Source organism: Oreochromis niloticus, linkage group LG17, assembly GCF_001858045.2.
Source record: "Oreochromis niloticus isolate F11D_XX linkage group LG17, O_niloticus_UMD_NMBU, whole genome shotgun sequence".
NCBI lineage: Eukaryota > Metazoa > Chordata > Actinopteri > Cichliformes > Cichlidae > Oreochromis > Oreochromis niloticus.
In genome coordinates this window covers 30,066,107-30,078,025 of record NC_031981.2, presented here as the reverse complement: position 1 = coordinate 30,078,025, position 11,919 = coordinate 30,066,107, and the positions used below count along the sequence as shown (strand labels likewise).

General features: G+C 39.5%; 2 protein-coding genes across 4 annotated transcripts in view; one reads left to right on the top strand and one right to left on the bottom strand.

Moving 5' to 3' along the window:
* Nucleotides 1-24: 24 nt before the first annotated feature.
* Nucleotides 25-2,705, top strand: LOC112842586 (integumentary mucin C.1-like). Its single transcript, XM_025899397.1, has 3 exons — nucleotides 25-363; nucleotides 1,052-1,137; nucleotides 1,254-2,705. The coding sequence occupies exons 1-3, from the start codon at nucleotides 120-122 to the stop codon at nucleotides 1,326-1,328; spliced, it is 405 nt and encodes a 134-aa protein (XP_025755182.1). The 5' UTR covers nucleotides 25-119; the 3' UTR covers nucleotides 1,329-2,705.
* The window catches only part of LOC102078904 (uncharacterized), a 12,417-nt gene continuing 1,705 nt past the window's right edge, over nucleotides 1,208-11,919 (bottom strand). For 2 of the 3 annotated variants that reach the window (XM_025899395.1, XM_025899394.1), the window contains exons 3-16: nucleotides 9,626-9,784; nucleotides 9,359-9,400; nucleotides 8,401-8,519; nucleotides 7,559-7,733; nucleotides 7,340-7,465; nucleotides 6,976-7,019; nucleotides 6,803-6,872; nucleotides 6,475-6,689; nucleotides 5,721-5,901; nucleotides 4,662-4,745; nucleotides 3,794-3,939; nucleotides 3,453-3,694; nucleotides 3,255-3,364; nucleotides 2,339-3,085 (exon numbers count right to left, since the gene is read on the bottom strand). In XM_025899395.1, the coding sequence (XP_025755180.1) occupies nucleotides 2,936-3,085; nucleotides 3,255-3,364; nucleotides 3,453-3,694; nucleotides 3,794-3,939; nucleotides 4,662-4,745; nucleotides 5,721-5,901; nucleotides 6,475-6,689; nucleotides 6,803-6,872; nucleotides 6,976-7,019; nucleotides 7,340-7,465; nucleotides 7,559-7,733; nucleotides 8,401-8,519; nucleotides 9,359-9,400; nucleotides 9,626-9,784 (1,863 nt within the window). In that variant the 3' untranslated portion in view covers nucleotides 2,339-2,935. Of the gene's footprint in view, nucleotides 1,526-2,338; nucleotides 3,086-3,254; nucleotides 3,365-3,452; nucleotides 3,695-3,793; nucleotides 3,940-4,661; nucleotides 4,746-5,720; nucleotides 5,902-6,474; nucleotides 6,690-6,802; nucleotides 6,873-6,975; nucleotides 7,020-7,339; nucleotides 7,466-7,558; nucleotides 7,734-8,400; nucleotides 8,520-9,358; nucleotides 9,401-9,625; nucleotides 9,785-11,919 lie in introns of those variants that run through there. The other variant, XR_001223128.3, reaches the window with a different exon arrangement.

The window sequence follows — 11,919 nt, the reverse complement described above, 5'->3', positions numbered from 1 at the left end:
CCACACCAACACCAACGACCACAACTACAACACCAACAATCACACCAACAACCACACCAACACCAACGACCACAACTACAGCACCAACAACCACAACTACTGCACCTACAACCACCACGATGGCACCAACAACCACAATTACAACACCAACAACCACCACGACTGCACCAACGACCACCACGACAACACCAACCACCACAACTACAGCACCAACCACCACAACACCGACCACAACCACAACACCAACAATCACACCAACAACCACAACTACAACAACCACGACTACAGCACCAATGACCACAACTACAGCACCAACAACCACCACTACAACACCAACCACCACAACTACAACCACTATTCCAGGTATATATGATTCAAATTAATTTGAAAAAGTACTTACATTGTGTGTAAGTACTTACATAGGTGTTCTCTCTAACTTTCACACTCTAATGGATGCCTTGGAGAGAACTTTGGGGTTAATATCTGTCTGAAGGATATTTGACATGTAGAGTGGAGCAGCCATGATCGAACTACCAACTTTCCGATTAGTAGATGGCCTGTTCTACCGCTTGAGCTAGAGCCACCCAAGACAGCTGTTCTTCCCTAAGCCTGATTCTGCTGAGGTTTCTTCCTTTTAAAAGAGAGATTTTCTTTCCCGCTGTTGCCAAGTGCTTGCTCAGAGGGGTTGTCTGATTTTGGGGGGGGGGGGGGGTTCCCTCTTTATCATTGTAGGCTCTTTACCTTAAAATATAAAGATGACTGTTATTGAGATTTGGCACTATATAACTAAAATTTATCTGAATGAGCTTATGCTAAGTACTATGATTCACACTTAAATCGTAAATACATGTCTTGTAAAATACAAAATTCCTAGCGACTTATGACTACAAAGCAATGTGCAGGGTACTAAAATGTTATTGTTTAATTGTTTCAGCATCAAGGGAAATGTGCCTAAACTTTTACTGTAGCAATAATGAAACATTTCTTATGACTTCATATGCCTTGAAACTTACCAATGAAACTATTATAATCACTTTTTCATTTCCTACAGGCCCACAAGCACTGGCACATCTAAAGATGAGGTTGACTACATACGGAGAGGTTAGCAATGCAACCATTATTGCGCTTCTTGAACAGGTAGGGTTATATCTGACAGTTTGCTTTGTACATTCTTGACTTATCAGTAATTTTACACAAACAAAGCATGTCTTAAAAATTCAGATGTTTAATCTCTGTTTTTTCTCTTTATTTAGTTTCTTAACACCCAGGTCCTGAATGGAATACCCCACAGTATCTCTGTGACAAAGATTCAAAAAGTGGGTCCATAAAAATTGAATGTGGACAGAAGTCAATAATGAACATATGAAGACAAGAGTTTAACAGTGTGTTGGTAGATTTGTTTCAACATGATCCAGAGCGGCGGTTTGCCCTCAGTTGTTCATGATATCTTGAATGATGAGTACACTGTTGTGAGAAGAAAACAGCTGTGTTGGAGTGGTCTACAACCAGATGTGCTTGGATTGCTCTGCAAGTACAGGAAATTTCTGGGTAAAAGCAGATTAGATTTAAACATCAATCCCCTTTTACGATTATTTTTGTCAAATTAAATCAAACCGCAGTAACACACTGCTGTAGTTCCCATGAATCGGAAATGTGCTTTTGGTTCATCATCTTGCACAGTACAATCGAGATCTCAAACCAGGCAGCTGCTCAATAATAACAATAATTCTCCTGATTTAGATCTAGAAAAGCAGAAAAAGTGATAACAAGGAAACTATAAAATAGTTTCAATGCTTCCTGTTCATTCTGCTTTTCCACATGGAAAACAAGGAAATTGGAAACTGTAACATCGAGGAAAGAAAAGAAACTCATAAATGTTGGACCTTAAATAAGGCAAATCAATTATTTTTCAGATATTACTAACAAAGGGCCAATGAAAAACTTTTCTTGTGGTATTAGAATCAATGCTACTGTTTTTCAGAATTTGTTTTGTTGTTTTTCTGCTGGTATGTACTGCACTTTAAAATATAACTAAATTTATAGATATTTTGAAGATATTTTGTATGCATGTTTAACTTTAAAAGTGTGTATTATGCAAGGTCATTATATCCTGCATGCTTGCATATTAGCCATCAAGAAGCCCAGGGCCTTATGCATGTTCTGACTTAGTGGATACACAGTGATGACCGATTGCTAATTTGCATTTTGTTTGGCAAACTTGCCACTCCCACTACTGAAGTCTCATACACACAGAAATATGTCTGATTCTGATTATTCTGAATAAAGAAATATATCCATTTGTAATGGCCATTCTTTGCATTGTTTGTTCTATTAGAAATATTTTTAAATGAAACTTTATTCAACATGCATTTCTAAAGCACAGCATATACAGATTATCAAGAACAACATCTATTAGTGTGTAAATGTATATTGAACTTATGCATTTAAAATTCAATCTGAAATTATTTTAGCACTGGAGCATAGAGTTTAATAACTGCTATTTTGAATAACTAATAAAAGATTAAAAGAAAAACAAAACTAACCCAAGGTCACCCTATCTCAAAGTAAACTGAACATGGATCCATCAACTCTGACTTGCCAAAAAAAAGCCTTAAGTTTTCTTATAGTATGTAGACCATAATTTCTTCCAGTTCTACTAAAATATGTGATCATTCTAATGAGAAAAAAAAAAAAAAAAAAAAAAAGTGCACAGGTTCTATTATATACACTACATGCTTTAAAACCATCAGATTCTGTCTTTAAACAATGCACACATTGGTCTAATCTCCACCATTGTGTTACGTGCAACAAAGTGAGCACAGAGCAGCACTTCTACTGCACACAGTTTCATTTTAGTCATGTTGTTAACCTCACACAGAAACCTTTAATCTCCAGTGAGAGGGAATTCTCTTCATGATCTCATCATCACTTCTCTTCAGTTGTCCTCTCCGCCTCTCAGCGCCTTGTGCACAGCTGTGTTCAACAATGCCAGCAGGTCCACAGCCCCAGCCACTCCCCTTGGCAGGTACAGCTCCAGAGAAGAGGTGGAGGCATGAGGCAGATGCACATCTGGCATACTGGCATCCTAGAAAATGAATACAGTGAGGGAAATGTGACAAACATTCATCTCTTGACAGGAGAAAAGAGCATCCTGTCAGTTGCTAAGACTGGATAACTGATGATGGTGGTGATTCTTGTGAATCTGAATCACGAGCCGAGGGAGTATTTTAAGGATTTATACATTAAACACCAACCTGGGAGTAAAAACACAGAGAGATTAATCTGGGGAAGCTGAGAGGAGGCAAACGGTCAGCTCCAGTGATGAAGGTGAGGAGGTCTTCAAAGGAAAACTCTGCCTTGCTGTCTGGTTACACAAACAGAGAAATATTTTATCCAACCTGAAACACCAGGAGCATCTTTATTTTTGCTTCCATCCAACTCTCCATTCTTACCGCTGACTAATGTGAGGATTGTTTCCCAGTGTCCAGCTGTGGCCTCCTCATCTGCCCTCAGCTGGGAGTCTGAACAGCTAAAGTTGATGGTAAAAAGCTGCTTGAACTCTTCTAAAGTCAGATGCTGCCGCGGTGCATTCGTCATAACTGGGGCAAATATTTTCCAGTAGAACTGAACCATGTCCCACAGCCTACCACAGCTATTCAGCCCCTCAGTAAACTGGGAGATCATGTTAGTCACCCTGAAGGACAGCAAGTGGATTATATTAAACTTTTGTATTTATTTAAGTTGAAAACGGTCAACCCCACGTGTATGATGTACGCATTTGTGTGTGCACTACCTGTCGTAGATGTAGTGTTTTACCAGGTGACTATAAATGGCTGGTATTTCATCAGAGCGAGCTGAACAGATGTCAGGGATCCCGCAGCGTGACACCCAGTCGCACAGACTGGGAGACAGCAGTTTCACATCAGTACAACTATGCAGCTGTGAGAGCAGAGGAACATAATTTGTGTTTGGAGCACAGAAGGCGATTATGTACACAGGACTAAGGGTTTAAAACAGGGAAGAATTTAGAGGTGAGAGAAAAAAACTGTCATGCAAACAGTTCAGTCTACAGAAACAACATGATGCTATTCGGCACTTTGATTATGCTACAGTCACATTAGGAAACCACTATTATTGGCATGCTATGTGCAGTGATCTCACAATCTCATTGAAATGGTAACTTAAGACAGGGACCAGGTCTGTGGCCATTCTGTGACTCATCAGTGTAGATTGACAAGATTAATGGGAATCTACCTACAAAACTTCACCAAACTGAGAGTGATTGCAACCAGTCTGATTCAGACTGCAGAGATCATTTCCCACCAGGCAACCTGTGCAATCACCTTGAAATGAAAAGTGGTTGTGAATAGGTGGAGAAGGTTGTTGCAGGTCCAACTTCTAGGCAACCAGTGGGTTGGTGCAGCTATGAGGTTGCCATCCTATTTTTACTCTAGTGTGACCGAGCCATCAATCAAATGCAATGTACAAAACCATAAACTTCACTCTCCATGTGAAGCAAACGTTTATGTACTTTATATAACTGGTTTATATTAAAATCATCATTAGCCAAACCAACCATGTATAATAACATAGGTACAGCAGTGAATCAAGTTTTTAAATATGTTCCAATTAGAGTTGTGAGTTTTCTGTTTGTGTGCCACCTCTTTCAGTTGGATTTGGACTTCAGTATCAATAATGTCCCGCCAGTTGAAGTCTTCTAATGTTATACTCTGGCGACACATCACCTGTGACAGTAAAATAAGCCATACTGACAAAGATTGTGCTGGTAATACTTGACACAGCTATTGGGCATCAGAAAAAGTAATCTAATATCACATTCCCAAAGAACTCGAACAAGTGGAGGACAAAAGAAATGGCAGGTCTTAAAACAAACAAAAAACCCAACTATCTACAGCAGGCGATCAACACTATCTGAAAGTCCTTAAAAAATCCTAAATAAAATGCATCTGGCCCTCCTGTTGATCCATCTACAGTTCAATGAAACATTGTCAGAAATGCAGTCCATTGGAAGGTTGGCTCTCAATAAACCGTTCTTAGAGAAAGGAAATGGATACAAGGTTGAGGTATGTCAAATTACACAAGAACTAGACTAAAAATCAGTGGCAATGGGTCTTTTTGATTCAAATCATTGTCAATGGTGTCAATGGTCTGTAAAACATGGTGGAGGCTCTGTCATGGTTTGGGCCTGCATTTCAGAAAGTGGTGCTGGGGATTTTTTTTTTTTTTTTTAAATTGGGTGAACAAAGAAGTAGAGTCAAATTTTGATCTGCCATCCCAAATCATTTGGAAAGCATGTGACAGGCAAAAACTAAATTTCTCAGAATAATTATGATCCCAAACACACTAACAATGCAGTAAAAACATATCTGGACAGAGAAGCACACAGTGGAACACCATCAGTCATGGCTTTGCCTCCCCAGAGCCCAGAGTTCAACATTGTTAAATCAGTATGGGATCATCCTGGCTTGATGTCTGCATATTCTTCCATAAATCACTGCACCCATTTAATTTTGCTGAAAGGCTTGTTTTAGACATTTGCACAGTACTGTATGTTTTCTGTTAAATGTCAGCACAGGCCATTTCTAAAATTGCTTTTATTGGTTCTGAAACTAGATGGAAAAAAAAGAAGAAGAAGCAGCTCTAGCTTAATAGGCCAAATTCTTGTCATTTACTACCACATATTCAGTTAATGAGTCAACCTGATACAGCGCAGGGTGAAGGCAACAGGGTCCAGGCCCACCCTGAGCCAGCGACCAGCCAATTAGAACCCCAGCTTCATAGTACTTCCTCTCCTCAAGAGCTGTGAGGTTGCCTGTCAAGAACAGACTTCCTGGAGGACCCTCAAACACACAGCTGTGCTGCAGCTCCAGCAGAATCAGCCTGCATGAGAAGAAACATAGACATGAATTAACAAATGACACCTTTATGCTTTGGTGTTTTGGCAGAAAACTCTTTCAGAAGAACTGAGAACATTTCTCTCAGAACGGTGGAGCAACAAAAAACAAAAAGAAACCCAGATGTCATTATTATGTCATCGATCAAAGAAAACAAAAATCTGCTGCTGCCTTTCCATTTTCTATTACTGTAAATACCATGTGTTCACATATTTGGGGTTTTGTGTTGTTTGATCAACCGTCCAATCAGTTTTAATGCCACACTGTCTTCTGGGATCCTGAAATATCATGACGAGCATTTTACACAATTTTCAAATTGTTTACTGCAGCCCCAAAATGTATAGAATATGATCCTATTATAGACTACATGCTAGCCAGAAGTTGCTCCATGTGGAAATCTTTTTGTGAGCCAGTTTTCCAATTGAAAAACAAAAACAAAACAACAACATGTATTAGAGTTTGATTAAATTAAAGTAGCTTGAGTATAAAAAAACCATATGACTTATTTTATGCCTGAGGCCATCAGCTTCAGCTATAATTTCAGGGAAATGAGGAGGACCTGAAAAACTCTCTGACAGGGGCCTCGTGGCCGTCGGGCTCTTCTCCACTGAAGGAGATAACAGGCGTCGCCCTGAAGCAGAAGTCGGGCCTCCTCACCACCTCCAGAGCGTCGTGGAGTAGATCTGTCCGCCTCACCTGGATGTGAGTTTTCAGTCCTGGATCTACGTTCTCCTGTCTGAACGCTCTCAGGATGGTGTCCAGGTCGACAATGGACTGCACACAAAAGATGCAAGTTTAACAGGAGACAAAGATAATAATAATTCAACAAACTGACAAGGAGGAATCACAGAATTTAGGATTGATTATCTTTTATCCTCCAAACTCACCTTCTTTGTATCCTTGCAGATGCGAGGCTGGATTATTAGCTCACTTTTACCATCTTGGCAGCTGTCTGTGCTGCCCCCCCAAGACAAAAACCACACACAAATTCAGATAATGCAGCTGTTTAGTTTGCTAGTTATCATTTCTAAATGTGTATTCACAGGAAATGTTTTCTTGCCTCTTTACCACAGGTGTCTCACTTGTTGACCCTTCAGATTCTTTCTGTAAGGAGAAGAGAATTTTATAAACTACAGACAAAACGGAGGCAGACAGAGCAGAGCTAAAGCAGATTGGAGAAAGAAAAGAAATAATTAAAGATCCCGTGTTCCCCAGTTCACAGGAACAAGGCGTCCAGGTTTGAGTTTCCGTTTGAAACACTTGGTTTCTGTTATTTCACAGAAGCCAAATGATCTATAAACTGAATCTTAACACAAAAAATTGTTTTTATGGCTTTTGAATTATAAAATGGATCAAAAACAAGTCCTTCTTTTATAATGTCTCTCATCACATCAAGGTATTAGAAATGAAGCAGTAGTAGTTACCTCTGAGTAGTCGTGGTGGCTCAGGATATATAAAGCACCATGTTCAGAGATCCTGAGGACCTGCTCTCCAGTCCAGCCCTCTGAAGGGGTGTCAGGGACAAACAGCACTCTGGAGCTCTGCACACACTGGAAACAACCAACACATCCAGAAATGTTCTGTGTACTAAAATGCAGACTTGTTCTTTAAGACACCTCAGGCAGAAGACATCTCACACCCACCTGCAGATATGTAAATGAAAACTTTTGTCCTGCCTTTTTTACAAAGTGTCCCTGGAAGAGCATCGCCAGTCGACTCTCCACCTGAGTGGCTGACCAGCTGTGGTCAATGGTGATGCGAGCAGTCATTACCACGGCTTCCAGAGCTGCTTGGTCTTTATTCTTTGGAACAATTTGTCTGGAAGAACAGAAAATAACATTTACTTCACTGAAATATGTTTGGAACAGTAGAGTAGATTCAAATTCAAATTCAGCTATGTAAACATCTTTTATTGCCACAAACATCGCTTTAGAATCAGTGGGAGCTACTCAAACATTCACTGACCTAAAATGGCATTTTTAATCCGATTTTATGGTATTCTGGTCATTAGATTTAAAAATCACAGGGCAGTAAAGGCACAATTTGCAAATCACATCAAAAGGAAAATGTTCTGATCAATCTCGGTTCTTTGAAAGGTTAGAGGAATCATCAGATAGGGTCCATGCGTATTCACACTACGTACCAATGCCAATACCAATTACCCATCTAAAATTTCTACCAGTACCTTCCTTACTTCAGTGTTAGTATTGTTGGTTAGTAAAGGCAATTCTTTCCCTACATCACAGGTGTTGAACTCCAGGCCTCGAGGGCCGGTGTCCTGCAGGTTTTAGATGTGTCCTTGATCCAACACAGCTGATTTAAATGGCTAAATTACCTCCTCAACATGTCTTGAAGTTCTACAGAGGCCTGGTAATGAACTAATCATTTGATTCAGGTGTGCTGACCCAGGGTGAGATCTAAAACCTGCAGGACACCGGCCCTCGAGGCCTGGAGTTCGACACCCCTGCCCTACATAAACACTCACCTGTCCAGCTGTGACATAGAGTGTCCTCTGGGTAAACAGACCACATCTTTAACCACCAGTCTTTTCTTCTGAGGAATCAGTCTCTTCCATTTGAGATGACCGGCTTTGTTAGAATATGGCTGAAATACACAGAATAAACCCTCAGCGTTACATGTTGGATTCACGAACAGGAGAATATCCTAAAGTAACAATGGGGCAAAACTGTGCAGGAAATGGGAAATATGGTTTCCATTCTGGCAGAAAATCAAGTTTGAAACAACTGATTGAACTTTATTAAAAAGCTTAAATGATTGATGATAAATAATGTGCTGGAGACCTGCCAAATTTAAATGTGAAGTTACCTGAGCACTCTAAGGTACTCAAGAAAAATGAATGGATTAATGAATACTAAAGTCAAGCCTACAATAAAAAGAAAAATATAAAGTAGTAATAATGTAGCAAGAAAAAGTACTTTTTTAAATACACTTGAAAGTGTTAATTGTGAATATTTTCTGAAGGTAATTTTATTTATTTAAATCCTATGATGTCTATTTTTTTTTTTTTTTTTTTTTTTTACCAAACCCAGCTCCATCCCCATATATCAAAATACACTTTGAATAATATCATATAAAGAAGAATCTCTTGTACACTGTTACACCCGGTTTGGGATGAAGAATCCATTTCATATAACACAGACATTAAGCAATGTTAGGGAGGCAATTTAAGCTCCTTGAGGCGACTGTTGTTCTGTTTTGGTATGAACTGAATTGAATTAACATTGCTGTGCTTTGTTCTACTTCCAGTAGGGGAACTGGACCACTGGACCATATAGTTATATACTGTTTGCACTGCTCTCACTGTTTGTATGCAGCATCCCTGCTCTAGAGTCCAGGCAGCAAATCAAATGCTATCTGAGTCAGTGATATGTTATGAAAAGTGATGACATATCAGTAATAAATAAAGGATTCCCTGACTTTACCATTGCTGGCTGACTCTTTGACTTTCTGATAGGAGGAATCACCTACAGGAAGGAAAAACAAGAAGGGTGAATAAAAACAAGAAATGTGAACTAGTCTGGCTTTAAAATAAATAAATAAAAATAAGATGACCATTGTAGAGAAGCAAAGTAAAGTAAAAACCTATTCCTGGAGGTCCTGACCAGCTATTTAGCATGGGATGTCCTTTTTCCTACTACAAATTCCTTATTTTCTTACCGAGTGGTTTTGAGCTTCTGCTTATTACTAACCTCCAGCTCTATCTCTACTTCTTGTTTGCAGACCACAGCAGAGCACTGAGGTTCTTCCTGGTCTGGGGACACTGTTCCAGCCTGGTGTCTGGGTTGAGTTTGGACCTGCAGCTCAGGAGCTTCCTCAGAGTCGGAGAATAGAGGACTCGCCATGTATCGCTGTGTACAAGAGGAGGGGAAGGAGCTGGCTTATTATGTATGAGCACACAAATGATGCAACAAAAGAATATGTGAGTCCACATCATTAACCATCAGGCAGCAAAACACATTGTTGTTTTGAATACACGAGTACATGAGTTTTAGTTTCAACATTGTGAGGACTGATGTTGCCACTACAACATCAACATCAAAACAATTCTGCTCACCACAATGATTCGAGCTGATTAATCAGAGTGTTTTGAAATCATGGCTTTGGCTCTGGTTCAGTTGTTCTCTTCCTTGGTTGGACAGTTTCAGTGATGTATCTGAAGCAACACTGATTATGAGCTTGTTGGAATAACACCAAAACAGTGATATTAGATCCTGTTGTGGTTGTAGTGACCCACAGCTCGACAGGTTTGACAACAGAGTGTTATTTAGCTGTACCAACAGAATTTCATCTATTTTATCTCAGAAATTCTTGAAAGAGTAGTTGTACCAATTTGTTTATTTGGTAGTTCAATGAAAAGCTTCGGTTAGTTAAGAGTGAGAAAATATTGGCATTCATGTTTGCAGTTTTGTCTTGTTATACAATATTTGATTTTTTGATTTAAAAAAAAAACAAAAAAACAAAAAAAACACAAGACTACATTTTTGGAAATATTTGTGGGCGTTTGCTTGTTTTTTTGTTTTTGTACAATAAGCCAGATAACACACACACCAATTATTTAAACTGCACGAATGTCTTAAAGACTCAAATTTTCAGCTCCTAAATTCCGATAAAACTAAGGTCAATGTATTCAGTCCTAAAAATCTTAGAAATGCTGTATCTAACCAGATACCAACTCTGGATGGCATTACTTTGGCCCCCAGTAACACTGTGAGGAATCTTGGAGTCATTTTTGACATTTAATGAAAATATAAATACAAATATGTAGGACTACTCTCTACTTTCTTCTATTAACGCATTATCCTTAAAATTAGAAACATCCTATCTCCGAGTGACGCTGAAAAACTAGTGCATTACTAGTGCATGCATTTATTACTTCTAGGCTGGACTATTCTAATTCCTTATTATCATTATTGTCCTAAAAACTGAAAAGCTTTCAGTTAATCCAAAATGCTGCAGGAAGAGTCCTGACAGGGACTAGAAAGAGAGAGCAGATTTCTCCTGTATTGGCTTCTCTTCATTGATTCTGAATTTACAGGAAGCCAAATTCAAAATCCCGCTCCTTATATACAAAGTCTTGAATAATCAGGCCCCATGTTACCTTAATGACGTCATAGAGCTGCATCACACCATTAGAGCGCTTGGCTCTCAGACTGCAGGCTTACTTGTTGTTCCCAGCGTATTTAAAAGCAGAATGGGAGGCAGAGCTTTCAGCTTTAATCCCCTCCTCTTCTATGGAACCAGCTTCCAGTTTGGATTCAGGAGACAGACACTATCTCCACTTTTAAGATTAGGCCTAAAACGTTCCTTTTTGCTAAAGCATATAGTTAGGGCTGGATCAGGTGACCCCAAATCCTCCCTTACTTATGCAGCAATAGCTGTAGGTTGCACTGCGTTTATTCCACAGCATGTATTTGTCCCAAATTCCCCCCTCACCTCAACCAATTGCAGCAAATGGCCGCCTCTCCCTGAGCCCGTTTCTGCTGGAGGTTTCTTCCTGTTAAAAGGGAGTTATTCCTTCCTACTGTCACCAAAGCACTTGCTCATGGGAGGGTCACATAATTTTGGGGGTTTCTCAGTTCTATTGTAGGGTCTACCTTTCAATATAAAGCGTCTTGAGCAACTGTAGCAACTGTTGTTGTGATTTTGCATTGTATAAATAAAGTTGAATTGAATTTGTGGTAATTTCTGTGGGAAGAAAATTGTGGCAAACAGAATATGGGACACATCTGTTAATCATGATGAAGACCATCCAACATCTACTGACATCACTGAGAATTTCCCACACAGTCATCTCTATGGTTTAAAGAGAATGGTCAGAAAAATAGACAACATCCCTTAAATGTTAGTTCTCTGGGTGAAGATGTCTTGTTGATGCTAGTGGTGGACCAAACCAGGTGCCACTCCTGTCAGCTAAGACCAGGAAACTGAGGCCACAATTTACACGGTCTCACCAAGATTCAGCAACACCATTGTTGGTGGTGGT

Bases quoted from the DNA above. Each gene is read 5' to 3' on its own strand.
- LOC112842586 (XM_025899397.1), top strand. From the start codon at position 120: ATGGCACCAACAACCACAATTACAACACCAACAACCACCACGACTGCA. The intron at 364-1,051 runs GTATATATGATT...CATTTCCTACAG, and splicing joins AACTACAACCACTATTCCAG to GCCCACAAGCACTGGCACAT. The intron at 1,138-1,253 runs GTAGGGTTATAT...CTCTTTATTTAG, and splicing joins TTATTGCGCTTCTTGAACAG to TTTCTTAACACCCAGGTCCT.